At 49.9% G+C, this 17,396-nt stretch overlaps 1 protein-coding gene across 4 annotated transcripts in view; it reads right to left on the bottom strand.

Moving 5' to 3' along the window:
* Positions 1 to 17,396, bottom strand: part of LOC116950736 (phosphatidylinositol 4-kinase beta-like) — a 55,160-nt gene that overhangs the window by 31,104 nt on the left and 6,660 nt on the right. Inside the window, exons 2-6 of one of the 4 annotated variants that reach the window (XM_032968751.2) lie at positions 14,984 to 15,584; positions 12,410 to 12,731; positions 10,676 to 10,875; positions 9,320 to 9,373; positions 7,317 to 7,358 (exon numbers count right to left, since the gene is read on the bottom strand). In XM_032968751.2, coding sequence (XP_032824642.1) covers positions 7,317 to 7,358; positions 9,320 to 9,373; positions 10,676 to 10,875; positions 12,410 to 12,731; positions 14,984 to 15,553 — 1,188 coding nt within the window. In that variant the 5' untranslated portion in view covers positions 15,554 to 15,584. The remainder of the gene's footprint in view (positions 1 to 7,316; positions 7,359 to 9,319; positions 9,374 to 10,675; positions 10,876 to 12,409; positions 12,732 to 14,983; positions 15,585 to 17,396) is intronic. The other 3 variants (XM_032968752.2, XM_032968753.2, XM_032968754.2) reach the window with 3 other exon arrangements.

Genomic DNA, 17,396 nt, shown 5'->3' with positions numbered 1-17,396 from the left:
GATGCAAACATTCACTGAACAATCAATTCATGTGTTTTTATATAGCGCACTTCACATCCAGAGGACTGTCTGGTGCCCCTCTCAAAAGGCTACAACCATCTTGCTTGAGAAAACCCACAAACAGAGGACTAACATAATTTATGCTGCCCTCCCAGCGTTCAGTTACCCTGCGCCCCTCCACGTATGCTACTGCCTGCTTTGCAATCTGGGCAACCGACAGGATGGATTGCGTCAGAGCTATACCCAGTTTTTCCAGTTGCTCGCTCGGCTGCGTGCGCATAATAGCCTGCAACGGAATGGTGTGGGTTTAAAAATAAAAACAGTGCTATGTCAAACACGCCCCGCCCGATTTCAAGAGTTCAGTTCGAGGCTCCTTTTGTACAAACGCAATATTCTGACGCGCGCTTGCGGGCGCACACACAGTCGCAAGCCCATACGTAATTTGTCCGAAATCGTGCAGCACATTCTGCATCTGCTGCGATGCGCAAAACCTCGATGCAGTGGCGGCGTGGCTCCCCATATCAGAGCACTCGCCAGCCATGGATGAGAGCCTGGGTTTGAGTCCAGGTACGAGCCGCCCGTGAAAAAAAAATCCGGTTTCATAAGTATGACGCGTCGATGGGTCTCAGCCCTGTCGCCACTGACTGCGTGAAAACAAGCGACCATAAGAACCTTATTTCAGCCCAACTCCAGCTCTGAGAAGTGGTTTCACTGCAGAGCGGAGAACACCTCTGTAGACGTCAAATAGTCCGTCCCGATTTCCTGCTCAAATGAGCATTGAGGCAGTGCTTATCTCATATTTACAGCCCATGAGCCGGTGCTGGAAATTTCACATTCCTATGGGGGGGGGGGGGGGGTGGTGAATCAATCCATATGACAACCATGGTTGACTTCCCTACAAAGCAGTACACTCCCTTTATCGAACCTAAGAAGATGGTGAGCCGAGTCGACCCCCCCCCCAACAATCATTTGAGCCCGCAACCTTCCATATGTGCGATCCGCTTGCTCCACCGTACTGAGCCACCTGTATGTAAGCAGGGCGTGTGGGAAAGAGTTTCCCATCAAGTGCGTGAAGGGGTCTCAGCGGAAGTTCTGGTGTTCACATTTCTGCGGGCCCTTCTTGAACACACGAGGAAATTCGCTGCCCTCCGAGATATCAAAATGAACGGCTCATCTCGTGACCGCACAAAATTGCAATCAAATTGGGGAAAGGGGATTCGTTTTTTTTTTACGGTAAAGCATGTGGCAAACATTCACGTCCCTCACCTTTCACAACTGGACTGGTGATAACAAGGGCTAGCGCTGAGGCAATGGCTTCGCCGCTAAGTGATGCATGATCACACCTGCCATGCCTGCTCCCAACGGTGGCATTAGCATGATCGTCTTTTCCCCAGCGTAATTTACATATTTACTACAGCAGGTCGCCCACTTATGAAAAAAATTACCGACATTAAATGCTGGAGTGTAAAAAATGCAGAAGGAGGCCTTGCGCTTGGTTGGGCAATGCATGGCAATTCTCATTGTGAGTCATATAATTATCAGCATTGCCGAACCCTCCGCTTGCATCAACCTCTGACTTGCGAACACACCCAAAGGTATAGGAGGCTCCTTTTAATAGCTGCTTGGCCTGTTGTGTTTTATAAGCTTTTTATTTGTGTTCCCTTCAAACGTAGGCTTTATTGGACAGTACAATGATCTGGAATTGTTGTTGCTTTGGCCACGTGATTCAAGGCACAGTGGTACTAGGCACCTACATGTCTAAGCACGCATGTTCATGCAACAACTGCGTTATTCGAAATTGTTTTAAGCAAGCAAGGAGGTGCATAGTCCACAAGTGACAAATTCTCTGCGCGGTCATGAGGCTATAAACAATCAGCAATCGCTCAACCTATGCATTCATTACCATTATTTTCTCAGGGAGGCCAGAGTTCTGAGCAAGTAATGCTGAGATCCTGAGTAAGAAACTGGGCAGCTGCCTGTGTTTAAACCGGGTTCTCAAGTGCAATAAACTGATGTGTTCAGCTCGGTCACACCAATGACTACATACACAAATATAAAACATTTTACTAAATTTCAGCTCTGAGAATAAAAAAAAAAATCAGATTGACGGACATGTCATAAGCAATACTCTCTGTAGCAATGCGGGTGGGAAAGTGATATCCCCGCGTGTGGATAAGAGATGATTTCCAGAGCTATCACAAGTAGTTCTGTGATATCCTCCTTCCTGCAGGCCATTCTCCAACACAGGGGTGAAGCACTATTCTGGTGGAGCACCGAATGGATTCTTTGTCTCCGTGAATTGATGCCGATCCCGACAGTGGACGGAAAGGAACAAAGCTAGATAAATAAATGATACTCTCTTGATGTCCTTAACACACGTTACAAGAGCCAGTGGTCGGGAAGCTGCGGCTCCGGAGATGCACACGGCTCTAAGAACTGCACGTGGCTCTTTCGGGACTGCACGCGGCCCTTTAAGGACTACACGCGGCTCTTTAAGGACTGCACTTGGCCCTTTAAGGACTGCACGCGGCCCTTTAAGGACTGCATGCGGCTCTTTAAGGACTGCACTTGGCCCTTTATGGACTGCACGTGGCCCTTTAAGGACTGCACGCGGCCCTTTAAGGACTGCACGCGGCCCTTTAAGGACTGCACGCGGCTCTTTAAGGACTGCACTTGGCCCTTTAAGGACTGCACGTGGCCCTTTAAGGACTGCACGCGGCCCTTTAAGGACTGTACGCGGCTCTTTAAGGACTGCACGTGGCTCTTTAAGGACTGCACGCGGCCCTTTAAGGACTGCACGCGGCCTTTTAAGGACTGCACGTGGCCCTTTAAGAACTGCACGTGGCCTTTTTAAGGACTGCACGCGGCCTTTTAAGGACTGCACGTGGCCCTTTAAGGACTGCACGTGGCCTTTTTAAGGACTGCACGCGGCCTTTTAAGGACTGCACGTGGCCCTTTAAGGACTGCACGCGGCCCTTTAAGGACTGCACGTGGCCCTTTAAGGACTGCACGCGGCTCTTTAAGGATTGCACGTGGCTCTTTAAGGACTGCACGTGGCTCTTTAAGGACTGCACGTGGCCCTTTAAGGACTGCACACGGCCCTTTAAGGACTGCACGCGGCCTTTAAGGACTGCACGCGGCCTTTTAAGGACTGCACGTGGCCCTTTAAGGACTGCACGTGGCTCTAAGGACTGCACGTGGCCCTTTAAGGACTGCACGTGGCCCTTTAAGGACTGCACGTGGCCCTTTAAGGACTGCACGTGGCCCTTTAAGGACTGCACGTGCCCTTTAAGGACTGCACGTGGCCCTTTAAGGACTGCACGTGGCCCTTTAAGGACTGCACGTGGCTATTTCGGGACTGCACGCGGCCCTTTAAGGACTGCACGTGGCTCTTTAAGGACTGCACGCAGCCTTTTAAGGACTGCACGCGGCCTTTTAAGGACTGCACGTGGCCCTTCAAGGACTGCACGCGGCCCTTTAAGGACTGCACGTGGCTATTTCGGGACTGCACGTGGCCCTTTAAGAACTGCACGTGGCTCTTTAAGGACTGCACGCAGCTCTTTAAGGACTGCACGTGGCTCTTTAAGGACTGCACACGGCCCTTTAAGGACTGCACGTGGCCCTTTAAGGACTGCTTCGTGACCCTTTAAGGACTGCACTTGGCTCTTTCGGGACAGCACGTGGCCCTTTAAGGACTGCACGCGGCTCTTTAAGGACTGCACGTGGCTCTTTAAGGACTGCATGTGGCCCTTTAAGGACTGCTTCGTGACCCTTTAAGGACTGCACATGGCTCTTTCGGGACAGCACGTGGCCCTTTAAGGACTGCACGTGGCTCTTTAAGGACTGCTTCGTGACCCTTTAAGGACTGCACGCGGCCTTTTAAGGACTGCACGTGGCCCTTCAAGGACTGCACGCGGCCCTTTAAGGACTGCACGTGGCTATTTCGGGACTGCACGTGGCCCTTTAAGAACTGCACGTGGCTCTTTAAGGACTGCACGCAGCTCTTTAAGGACTGCACGTGGCCCTTTAAGGACTGCACACGGCCCTTTAAGGACTGCACGCGGCCTTTAAGGACTGCACGCGGCCTTTTAAGGACTGCACGTGGCCCTTTAAGGACTGCACGTGGCTCTAAGGACTGCACGTGGCCCTTTAAGGACTGCACGTGGCCCTTTAAGGACTGCACGTGCCCTTTAAGGACTGCACGTGGCCCTTTAAGGACTGCACGTGGCCCTTTAAGGACTGCACGTGGCTATTTCGGGACTGCACGCGGCCCTTTAAGGACTGCACGTGGCTCTTTAAGGACTGCACGCAGCCTTTTAAGGACTGCACGCGGCCTTTTAAGGACTGCACGTGGCCCTTCAAGGACTGCACGCGGCCCTTTAAGGACTGCACATGGCTATTTCGGGACTGCACGTGGCCCTTTAAGAACTGCACGTGGCTCTTTAAGGACTGCACGCAGCTCTTTAAGGACTGCACGTGGCTCTTTAAGGACTGCACACGGCCCTTTAAGGACTGCTTCGTGACCCTTTAAGGACTGCACATGGCTCTTTCGGGACAGCACGTGGCCCTTTAAGGACTGCACGTGGCTCTTTAAGGACTGCACGTGGCTCTTTAAGGACTGCATGTGGCCCTTTAAGGACTGCTTCGTGACCCTTTAAGGACTGCACATGGCTCTTTCGGGACAGCACGTGGCCCTTTAAGGACTGCACGTGGCTCTTTAAGGACTGCACGTGGCCCTTTAAGAACTGCACGTGGCTCTTTAAGGACTGCACGCAGCTCTTTAAGGACTGCACGTGGCTCTTTAAGGACTGCACGTGGCCCTTTAAGGACTGCACGTGGCCCTTTAAGGACTGCTTCGTGACCCTTTAAGGACTGCACTTGGCTCTTTCGGGACAGCACGTGGCCCTTTAAGGACTGCACGCGGCTCTTTAAGGACTGCACGTGGCTCTTTAAGGACTGCATGTGGCCCTTTAAGGACTGCTTCGTGACCCTTTAAGGACTGCACATGGCTCTTTCGGGACAGCACGTGGCCCTTTAAGGACTGCACGTGGCTCTTTAAGGACTGCTTCGTGACCCTTTAAGGACTGCACGCGGCCTTTTAAGGACTGCACGTGGCCCTTCAAGGACTGCACGCGGCCCTTTAAGGACTGCACGTGGCTATTTCGGGACTGCACGTGGCCCTTTAAGAACTGCACGTGGCTCTTTAAGGACTGCACGCAGCTCTTTAAGGACTGCACGTGGCCCTTTAAGGACTGCACACGGCCCTTTAAGGACTGCACGCGGCCTTTAAGGACTGCACGCGGCCTTTTAAGGACTGCACGTGGCCCTTTAAGGACTGCACGTGGCTCTAAGGACTGCACGTGGCCCTTTAAGGACTGCACGTGGCCCTTTAAGGACTGCACGTGCCCTTTAAGGACTGCACGTGGCCCTTTAAGGACTGCACGTGGCCCTTTAAGGACTGCACGTGGCTATTTCGGGACTGCACGCGGCCCTTTAAGGACTGCACGTGGCTCTTTAAGGACTGCACGCAGCCTTTTAAGGACTGCACGCGGCCTTTTAAGGACTGCACGTGGCCCTTCAAGGACTGCACGCGGCCCTTTAAGGACTGCACATGGCTATTTCGGGACTGCACGTGGCCCTTTAAGAACTGCACGTGGCTCTTTAAGGACTGCACGCAGCTCTTTAAGGACTGCACGTGGCTCTTTAAGGACTGCACACGGCCCTTTAAGGACTGCTTCGTGACCCTTTAAGGACTGCACATGGCTCTTTCGGGACAGCACGTGGCCCTTTAAGGACTGCACGTGGCTCTTTAAGGACTGCACGTGGCTCTTTAAGGACTGCATGTGGCCCTTTAAGGACTGCTTCGTGACCCTTTAAGGACTGCACATGGCTCTTTCGGGACAGCACGTGGCCCTTTAAGGACTGCACGTGGCTCTTTAAGGACTGCTTCGTGACCCTTTAAGGACTGCACGCGGCCTTTTAAGGACTGCACGTGGCCCTTCAAGGACTGCACGCGGCCCTTTAAGGACTGCACGTGGCTATTTCGGGACTGCACGTGGCCCTTTAAGAACTGCACGTGGCTCTTTAAGGACTGCACGCAGCTCTTTAAGGACTGCACGTGGCCCTTTAAGGACTGCACACGGCCCTTTAAGGACTGCACGCGGCCTTTAAGGACTGCACGCGGCCTTTTAAGGACTGCACGTGGCCCTTTAAGGACTGCACGTGGCTCTAAGGACTGCACGTGGCCCTTTAAGGACTGCACGTGGCCCTTTAAGGACTGCACGTGCCCTTTAAGGACTGCACGTGGCCCTTTAAGGACTGCACGTGGCCCTTTAAGGACTGCACGTGGCTATTTCGGGACTGCACGCGGCCCTTTAAGGACTGCACGTGGCTCTTTAAGGACTGCACGCAGCCTTTTAAGGACTGCACGCGGCCTTTTAAGGACTGCACGTGGCCCTTCAAGGACTGCACGCGGCCCTTTAAGGACTGCACGTGGCTATTTCGGGACTGCACGTGGCCCTTTAAGAACTGCACGTGGCTCTTTAAGGACTGCACGCAGCTCTTTAAGGACTGCACGTGGCTCTTTAAGGACTGCACACGGCCCTTTAAGGACTGCACGTGGCCCTTTAAGGACTGCTTCGTGACCCTTTAAGGACTGCACTTGGCTCTTTCGGGACAGCACGTGGCCCTTTAAGGACTGCACGCGGCTCTTTAAGGACTGCACGTGGCTCTTTAAGGACTGCATGTGGCCCTTTAAGGACTGCTTCGTGACCCTTTAAGGACTGCACATGGCTCTTTCGGGACAGCACGTGGCCCTTTAAGGACTGCACGTGGCTCTTTAAGGACTGCTTCGTGACCCTTTAAGGACTGCACGTGGCTCTTTCGGGACTGCACGTGGCTCTTTCGGGACTGCATGCGGCCCTTTAAGGACTGCACGTGGCCCTTTAAGGACTGCACGTAGCTCTTTAAGGACTGCTTCGTGACATTGTTCACGTGCGTTGTACAATGGCTCTTGAATTATTGAGTTTTTGTTACCGAATTAGAAAGAAATGGTTCTTCTTGTTATTTTGTTTGCCAACCCCTGCACTAAGCCCACTCAGGCACTTCCAAAGCGGAACCTCACACTGTGCCGAGCACCACATGCCGCGTTACCACACCGTTACCACACCGTCACCACACCGTCAACAATCCAGTGTTGCGTCACACACACGCGCACACCCAGGATGGAACATTGTTTGAAGAGAGAAAACAAGAAAAAACGAATTGTTAAAAGACCCCAGACATATCTTATCCACCATAGAATTCACTCTACTTACTAGCCTACTTACAGAGCCTTCCTGCGCGGGACCCACGTCATCCTAAAAACAGGAAAATTATTTGATACGTTACAAATTGACAAAGCATCAACCACATCATTACCCCATTAAGGAAACATGTATAACATTAATTAACCAGAATTTCGAATGTTTGCTTTGGCTTACTGCGTATGTATATTTATATACACGAGGAATTCATGTTGCCCTGATGTAATACTAAAAATCACAAACTCATTATTGCTTTGTTTCTAGTTATTTTTCTGTAACATCCAATGCATGTATTCTACGTTTCTTTAAATGCTTCGCGAATACGCTGCATACGATCTAATACAAACACAAAAAAAATATTACATTTTCAGTTTTTATCCAAATGACAACAGCCTGCCAAAATCAAAATTGTGGAGGGAATTGATCTCACATTAATTACTTGAAAATATACAGCCAGCGACGGGAGCCATTTTAATTGGAAAATTACACATTCACAGAGCATATCTCCTGCAGGAGTACAGGACTCTCTTAGATTAACTCGGACAAAATATGCGGAGAATTGGCAGTGTTTTAACACTGGAACCAGAAAGACAATGGTGGTTGCACGTGCATAGTGCTAGCACCGCAACCGCTGGCCTCTAGCTCATGTGTACGCCTGAAGCCCTTGTTGTCAATCCACTGCTGGATGAGGGCCTCCCCACGCTGTACGGATTGTGGGGGCTATTTGGCCAAACCTTTACCACGCTGGTCAGCGCGGGTTGTTGAAGCGTGGGGAGCGTAGAGACGGGAGCATTAAGCACATGATAACAGCTAGCTGTGCAGCAACGTTTTTAATAAAACACGATTCAACGTGGAAAGCAATAGAAGAGGAATTAAAGAATTAACAATCAAGACACCAACAACTGCGTTTAAAAATCCCAGTAAGAGGAAAGATTGTAATCTTCACGAATCAGCCCAGGGGGGAGAGGATTGCACGCGATCAGCCCAACGCGAACACGATTGGTGGGGAAGGAAGAAGGGGGGGGGAGAAAAATAAAAACCCTCCTACAGCCGCGGTTGTAAGCACAGCCCTCCCCGATCATCAGAGGGGCAAGGGGTGGATTCACGGGGTCAACAATGGGATCAAGTGCTCCCTGCTGTTTGCAACAGTGGGTAAAATAGGGCAGTCATCAATCAGGCCCCACGGCGCGCACAAGCGCTTTGTAACGTGGGATTTTAACGCGGGCCAACGGTGGAGGAGTCGCCATCTAACGATTTCCCTCTCCTCGCCTCCGCTGCGCTGCGATGCGACGGACCGTCGCGACTCGGCCCGTCGCAATCGGAGGCGAGAATCGCCTCGTTTGTAACCGTCTTGCTTGTTACAGTCCGTTAATGGTGCCGTCTTGCTTTTTCAAACTCGTTCGCTCAATTGGCCTAAACTCGGGGTGGGGAACTTACGGCCAGGCCAACGAGACAGACACAACCCGCAACTTCGTTTTACGGGGGTAGTGGCCCAATTAAGGAAATGGCCTTCATTCATGGACTATGAAGAAGGCCCATTGCCTGACAAGTTGCCTATTATGTATATTTTTTTTAAAGCAGTGTTATTGCCGAATTTGTTGGGTTTTTTTTATTCTGAGCACATAGTCAATGAACACGGATCTAGTGTGACCAAAGTTTATCATCACCTTATGTGTGGCCCGTCAAAGATTTTAGCAAATCGGATTCAGCCCTCGGTAATGAAAAGGTCCCCAACCCTTGGTCAAGACGCTTGCATCATGAGTGTAAGAGTCAATTTAAATTGACAAAAGAATTAATGAATCGTTAAATGCCTTCGAAGCAGCACTGGCCCCACTGAGTTGCCCTGCCCTGATCTCAACGTTGGATCCACCCCTGCGCAGAGCGACGCTGCTCATCCACGCAGAGAGAGAGAGAGAGCTACGAGGGGGAGGAGAAATACCACTAGCAGCTTGCCCAGAGAGCCCACGCGAGAGCCAATAGCCAAGACCAACAAGGCAATAACAGGGGTCACTTACGGACATCTCACACTGTTGCGAGCCTTCCTCTGAACGAGACAAAACTTCCACACACTGGATGGACACACACCGACAAAAGCAGTGCACAAAACATCACGGCAGCCCCTCCGCCCGTTCCCCAGCGGTGCACAATGCCGCGTCGCGTGCATCTGATGTCGTCCCTGCAATGCGAGCTGCACGTGCAGTGGCTTTGAATTGGCAGAGCTCACGGTGCTCGTGGTGCCACTCAGCCGAATAAGACTGAAATGCTTTAACAGTGGCTGAGTCTCAGCCGCTCGCTCATAAACAAAGTTCTTGAGTGATGCGAGATTGATAGTCTCGGTTAGGTCTCCAATTGCTGCACAGAAAATGCATTGTTAACCGATTTTTTTAGCAAATCTGGAAAACAAATTTGACAGTCATGCGATGAACGCATCTACAGCAAGGCGTGTGGAAAATTGCAGTGCCCACAGGCCAATAGAAGACACCTCAGAAGTAGTTCTGTAATATCCCCTTCCACAGACCATTCTCTAACATAATGCACTAATGTGAGGGAGTTCCAAATGAACACTTTGCTTCATGGCATGACACAGATAGCACAAGTGAACTTAAAATGGAGCAATTAAAAAACGTAAGTGAGTGTACTGTGGAGGGAAAGGTTTGTATTGGCATGGCTATTGGACTGCTTGTCGAATGCTTCAGGGCTCGCATCATTCGAATCACAAGCAGGGTGTTCTCACCAATTCAAGCTCACACCATAACCATACAACTTCACCAAACATCTCATTATCGGCGCTGTATACATTTTATGAAATTACAGACGTGCGAGGCTGCGAGACACTGCGAACATGACCACGTCATAATAACACCTTTGCAACGCAGCTCATTAGCCGCTGCGTTTCGAATTAACGGAGTGTGAAACTGTGGCCGCGTTATATTTTAACAATTCGCTGCAACGCAGATCGCAAAGCACCCGGGAAATTAAAATAAAAAAATAGCACGTCACCATCATCGGGGGCCTAAAGAAAGTCCTCTTTGTTTACCGATTAGCGTGACGCTCTATCTGCGTCATAACCACGTCCCTCGAACCCAGGGGTCCACGACCAAAATAACAAGAGGAGCCTTTTTTTTACGAATTCGGTAAAAAAATAAAACCCCCAATATCTCACGAGCCGCAATGCAACGTGAATAAGAGACGGTGCTCCTTCATATAAATAACGTCACGTAGCAGTCCTTTAAAGAGCCGAATGCGGCTCTGGAGCCCCGGTTTGCCGACTCCTGCTCTTGCCTTTCATCAAAAACGCATGGTGCCGCAGACATTGGCACCGCCTGGGCAAAAACTCGTTTGGCAACGGGGGGGGGGGCGGATGGACTCACATCATCCTGCTGGGCTTCCACCTTGGGGTTGCTCGAAGTGCGGTGAAGGCCTCCCAGGGGGCTGATGCTGACGGTCGCGTCCGACTTGGAGCGCTGGTGCGTGCGCTTGCTGGGCGAGCTTGCGCAGGCCGCGGTGGGGGGATAGGGGGGGCTCGGAGGGTGCAGCGCCGCGCCCGTCTTCACCCGGCCCCTTCCGAGGCCTGCGTCATTTTCAGGACGCGACAGGAGAAACTCGGTTACCGCTTGCTCGCCGTACAACCGAGATGCGACGGGGGAACCACGTCGGGTAAAGCGCGGCGGCGGCAGCGGCGGCTCGGGAGGTGCGGGCGTTGATTTTCTACTGCATAAACCAAGCCGTGCCGACGACGTCACGACGCGATAAATGAGTCGAGACGCGTCCGAACCTGGCCCCTTACTTGGTCCCAAGCCAATTTGAAACATCTTGTGAGAGCAGAGTATCACGATTTGGTTGGGACACGGCATGGCAAATAGGCAGTGTGGGGAAACCACGTGCTATTTGTGAAGGCCCCACACTGGCTTGGCTCAGATGTGCCAGTGGAAGTGGTGTAGACGTGTCTCTCTCTGCGACTAAACGTGTATGGAGTTGATCAGTATCTCCGATACAGGCTCACAACGCCCCAAGGCAGGTGTTAATGCACCCCAATGTGTGTATAACTACAGTTGGCTAAGGCACAAAAAAATCGGAACTGTGCCTTGCTGTGATTTAATCAGCAAAGGACATCCGTCCTTCATGTGTTACTGAAAATGAAATGCACAAAAACAAGCTGCTCTTATTTTATAGATATGTACCCAAACTGAGTGTTCCTATGAGTTTCAAGACACATTAATAAAAATAAGACGCAAGTTACAATCATATTTTTCATCATCAGCCATGGTCTATCCACTGCACGATGGATGGCCTCTCCAAGGCATTACCATCTCTAAAAAATCCACGTAGCTCCTACACGTGAAATTATTTTATCGCTTCATCTTTGCAGTAGGTATCCTATCGTTCACATTCCCTCTTTAAGCTGTCACTCCATCATTAATCTCCACCACCGGCGATCGTCCCTTCGAGCGATGTGTCCTGCCCAAGCCCCACAACTTTTCTTTAAAAGTCAATACGACGTCGCTAACTTGCGTATGTTCTCTGATCCATGTGTTCCTCTTCCTGTTTCTCAGAGTCACTTGCCACGCTGTGATTGAGTGTCCTGTTAATCTGGTAAGAACAGCCCACTCATCGGTGTACAGATATGAATGTGTTCTCCACAAAAAATGCCAACTGCAATGTCATGAGTACAATCAGACCTGCACTAAAAACACATTTAACAACACGACACAAGAAAATTGAAGAAATCAGCTACTTCTCAAGATTTGTTTCCAAATATAATAACATACTGGGCTATACTCCAGCGGAATCTATGTACAATACAAATATTAGTTTAAATGCTTCTGTTCATTGGAAAAAGCATTAATCATCCAAAGGTAGACAAGCAACGATCCGAGTTCGATTCGCGGCCACGGCTAACATCAGTGGCGAGCAATATACGACCCGGTCCTGAGTGGCCCCTTCACCAACCCCGCACAGACCGGCTGGTGAAGTACGGCCCAACAACCCCTATGATCAACGAGGCCTCGCCCATCACTGACCGGACAACAGGCTGTAAAGAATAATAACAGCAACAATCGGAATAATCACCGTCACAACCGTTTACCAATGCGCACGGCTCTTACCGGACGGCGCCACCGGCTGGCTGGCCGCCGCCGGCGGCGCGAGTTCGTCCGCCAGGATCAGTCGCCGCAGCTTGGTCCCGCGCGAGTGCCGCTGGCGTGCCGGGGCCGGCCTGTCGAACGACAGCGCGCCCAGGAGCCACGCGCACCGCAGCGCGAAGTCGGGGCTCCGGCGGCAGCGGTGCACCAGGTACGGCTTGACGGCGTCGCCCGTCTCCTCCGAGCCGTGCAGGTACATGGTGAGCAGCTGCGGCAGGTAGAAGTCCGTGGCCTCCGTGGGGAAGCTGAAGAGCCGATTGCCGAGGTAAGCCTGAACGCCGGGCTCCTGTGGGGGAGCAAGCCACGGTTCAACGCGGCGCGAACCTTGAAGGGTTGAATCATTTAAGCTAACCATTTAGAACTCCTTCTCCTTGGTCGATCCAGATTGGATTGCGACTACACAGAGCAGCAATCATCACCCCACCCCCCTCCTGGGAGGTCTAATACCCGCTTGCAGACCAGGTGTGCTGCGTCACGTTGTGCTACACACGGACCAGCTGTCACTTGGAGTGCACTTTCAAACGTGCCGAGATGAAATGCAAGTCGCTTTTTTCCACGTGTAAAGTGCTCTCGGACACCCTGGCGAAAAGGTCACTCTATCAAAAGCAAATTATTATTATTTATACAAAGGGCCTTGGGCCCCACAAGAATGCCAAGGGACTTCCTGGTGCTGCCTTGGCTGTGTGTGAGACTGCAGTTGCTTTGACCCCAGTCTGTGCTGCCCATATTGCTCTCTCAACTCTCTCCCACGTGTTCCTGCCCTGACTCCCACCACCCCCCCCAGCACTTATACCCTCATGTAGTTTTCCACCTTTGTAAAGAGTCTTAACATTGCCTCAAAAAAGAAAATAACTCAAGAGGCTGACGTTTCGGTGCAATGGTCCTTCTTCAAAGCCAAGACCCTCGGATTTTTTTTAAGCAGAGCCTTTACAGTGTCAATGACAAACGTGGTGAAATGTTTTGCTTTTTTTTTGCTTATTCACCATATTCATCAAGCGTGTAGATGACACTTTTTAGATTGTTTGCTTTGCATTTCGCAACATGCAATAAAACATTACAAATTCTACCCTACCCAACATGAAAATGGATTTGTCAATCGGTGAGTCAATCTGTCAGCCACAGCACTCGAGCAATCGATGAGCCACACGTTAAACCTTTAACCTACATTGTTGGAAGTGTGATCAAATTCTTTCCCCAAGTTAATCTCAGCTAGTAGTGGGAAATACTCAACTTATTGCCCACTTTTATTTTTTATGAGTTTGGAACAATTTAGTTAGTGCCTTGAGTACCTTGTAGAAAGTTAAACATTATTTCTATTTACATATTTACAAAAATGTATCCCAGGAAACCTGATCTGTCCCTTTTCATTTGTCGTGCAGTTTCATCAAAGGACGTAGGTTTAAAAAAAGAGAAACCCCATCGATGTAAATGGCTGTGGTCACTTGATTGTGAGTAGCGAGATTCCCCGGTATCAAGTATCTAAGCCAACACCAACACGCATGGTTGCAGCGGGTCGGGGGCTGTTTACATTTCAACTCATAACGCTTACGTCACCGAGCGTTCACGAAACACGAGTGTTCAAACAGCGTCGTTGTTGTAAGGGGCCCAATGTATGCTCTCTCCATGGGAACATCAACTCCTCCAGCAACAATGCAATGTGGTTTTATATGGAGCCTACATGCGACCGATGCTCAAGATGCGATACAGAAACAGCATATTCATTTCACAGCGACAGCGGGGTCTCTCTACCCACGTCTATTGTTCTCTCTGCGAGTTGATGGATCTGTGTGCGAGTCGAGACAAAGTACAATTTAAATGCCAGCTGAATGCAACCGCATCTCAAGACGCTGTACAGAAACGATGGGGATATATATATTTTATGGAGAGAACGTGGCCGTCAGTCACAGGCAGAGGGACAAAGGAAGGACTTGAGCCTGAACTTGAAAAAACAGGGGCGTGCAACCACCCACAGTGACCACATTGATAGGACTTTTAAAATAACTTTCTATACTGCCTCAGAGGCAGTTATACGAAGGAGACAACTCCACAGTCAAAATTCTAAATAATGGCAATCATAGATATTCAGTGTCATTTTGAAAATTAGTAGCTGTAGTTTGTTAAAATATGAGTTTGTAAAAGTCAATGCTTTGAAACGTACGCACGATTGAATGCACTATCACCACCACAGCTTGGATGATGAAGTCAGTTTTCCTGTGGACGTACGCCACCGTGGTATTTAACGAGCACATCTCCCTTATCGGTAAATGTGGACGAATCATTAGTAACATGTATGTTTTCACCGCCAATATTACAATTTAAGGCTGATTCTTGGGTTGAACATGTAATCCAAAAATCAACTATGAATCCTATTTCTATTCAAACGACAGTCCGAATGGGCTGACATACGACAGCGCACTGAAAAGCCACTACACCACGATACTTACGAATACCCGCAGCTTTAAAGCGCCTCACACGTACGTCCGAAATCGTGAAACTACCCTTGAATAAAAAAGTTAAAGACCGACCACCATCCCCCACCTTCGAGCTGTGTAGGTAGGATATGGCCATGGAGACGTCGAAGAGCTTCGACTCGAAGAGGCGCAGCAGAAGCGACTGCTTGCAGGCTGCCGTGGAGGGCCTCTGCCTCCTGGGAGACTTCGCTCTGGAGCTGGAATCCGTCGTCTCGTCCCATCCGCTGGCCGCATCGCGCTTCGCGTGCAACGCGCCATCGCTGGGGCCTTCCGCCCCATGCTTACAGCCGCCGTCCACGTGGCTGGCATCGTCGTCGGCAGGGCCGGGCTGCGTACTGTCGTCGGGCTTGGTGTCGCAGGCCTTATTCTGGTGGCTCTGCTTGTGCTTGAGACTGTTGAGGACCTGCTGGCAAGTCCGCTGGGCCACCTCGTGGTCAATGACCTCGGTGCCTTCGCAAGGACTCTCAAAGATGCAGCCGAGAGGGGCGCCGTTCCCGCAGACGGTGCGCACTGGCACGGGGCCCTCTGCCTCATCGGGAACGGCGGGGCCCGCAGGGCCATTGTCCTCTGTTGTCGCGAGCTGATCACTAGTGACGTCCATCGTGTCCACCATCGCTGCCACCACCGCCGTCGCCATGCCTCTCGGTGTCTTAACCGAACTTGGAAAGCTGTGCCAAGACCCAGAGGGAAAAAAAAGGCAAAAACTCTGTTTTGTTCAGACATCAGCAGTTTCCCCCTTCAAGGCAACATACTCGAGAAAGTGCTGACGTGGTAGAAATCCTTACTGTAAAATATCTTACATCGACAGACGATGAACATTAAAAGGAATGTGTATGTCACTTCTAAAATGAAGCAAAACAAGAATGGCAGGAAAATTATGACTTTCATTCGTCACAGCACACTCTCAATTTAATTTTTTGATGGGGGTCATCGTGTACAGTACTCTTGGTCTTTTTTTTTCCCAGAGCATGAGACAGGAAGATGAACACGGTGGATTAGCAAATATACATCACATTGATTGTTCATCAAAGTGGGTTTGTGCAGGACACGTTGCTGGAAGGAATAAGGGCTGGTTGTTGAGAATAACGATGGAATGACAGCCAAAGGATGGACCATACCCAAGGGTACATCGACCGTGGAGAAGGAGCGATGAAATCAGTTAAAGTGCAGGAGACAGATGGATTATCGCATCGCGAAACTGTGAGAGATGGGTCCTGGGTTTGGGGAAGTCTTAATCCAGCAGTGTATAAATGATGCATAATAATGATGAACTCGGTTTTCTGCAGCGCAATTCGAGAAAGGCCTCAAAGCACTTTACATGAAGCTTAATCACAGAGAAAGCCTGTAAAAGCTGAAGAGTTTTAAGACGCGATTTAAAAATGTGCAAGAGACTCAGATTCCAGAATGGACAAAGGGAATTCCACAATCATGGAGCCTACCTGCAAAAAGCTCCGTCTCCCATCAAACAAAGTCTGGTCTTTTGGAATAACGAGCAGACCAGAATCAGCAGATTTAGGTTTTCGCAGTGGAATATAAAACTTAAGCAGATCGGTGATATATTTAGGCGCCAACTCATTCATGGCCTTAAACGTTAGAAGAAGAATCTTCAAGTCGCTTCCGTACTTTACAACAAGCCAGTGCAGGAAGGAAGGAATAGTAATATAGTCACAGGCTTTAGATCTCGTTAAAACCTGGACAGCTAAGTTTTGAACATATTGTAAATTAAGGCATTACAGTAATCCAACCTTGATTAATTAAAGGCACACACCAGCCTCTCAGCATCAAGAAGAGACAGCATAGGTCCGAGTCAAGCTTTGTTGCGTAAGTGAAAAATACAGATGTTGGTAATATTATGTACGTAGGCCTCAAACATGAAACCGGGATCTAGGATAACACCCAGGTTTCAGAACTCGGAGGAAGAACAAATTACAATGGCCACTCAAACCATCCAATGTACGCACTTGACGTGGAGTGCTCAACAATATAATTTGTCCTGTCACAATTTTATCTAAGAAATTGTAGGTGTATCTACAACTTGACCACAGCAAGACAATGTGATAGTACGGAAACTGCCACTTAAGCATCAACAACGTTGATGATGATAGTGGATTCCTCTTCATTGTGTCAGCTTGGTTTTGGTCTGCCTTAACGGTGTAAAAATATACGCTCTAAACTTCTTAAAATCTCAGTCAAGCGTGATGCGATCGATGTCGCCGCAATGGCACCTTGTCGCAAACACCGCTGGCATTCCCCTCTCGATCTCCGCAGGAGCTTGTGAAAGTTTCACAACAGCGCACACACACACACACAACGATAGCAACGGTGACGGCTGATACGGTGGTGAGCGCTGCCAAGAAAGAACAGACTGCCCTCCCAGCAGTCAACCACATCATCCTCCTTGCAGGTTTCGCAAGTCAGAGATTGAATTAAATACATTACGTTTGCAAATGTGTTCATAAAGTTACTTTTCGTGTCTACAA

This window comes from Petromyzon marinus, chromosome 40 (assembly GCF_048934315.1).
Source record: "Petromyzon marinus isolate PM22_M1 ecotype Great Lakes invasive population chromosome 40, UKy_Petmar_22M1.pri1.0, whole genome shotgun sequence".
NCBI classification, from domain to species: domain Eukaryota; kingdom Metazoa; phylum Chordata; class Hyperoartia; order Petromyzontiformes; family Petromyzontidae; genus Petromyzon; species Petromyzon marinus.
This window is presented reverse-complemented; position numbering and strand designations above follow the sequence as displayed.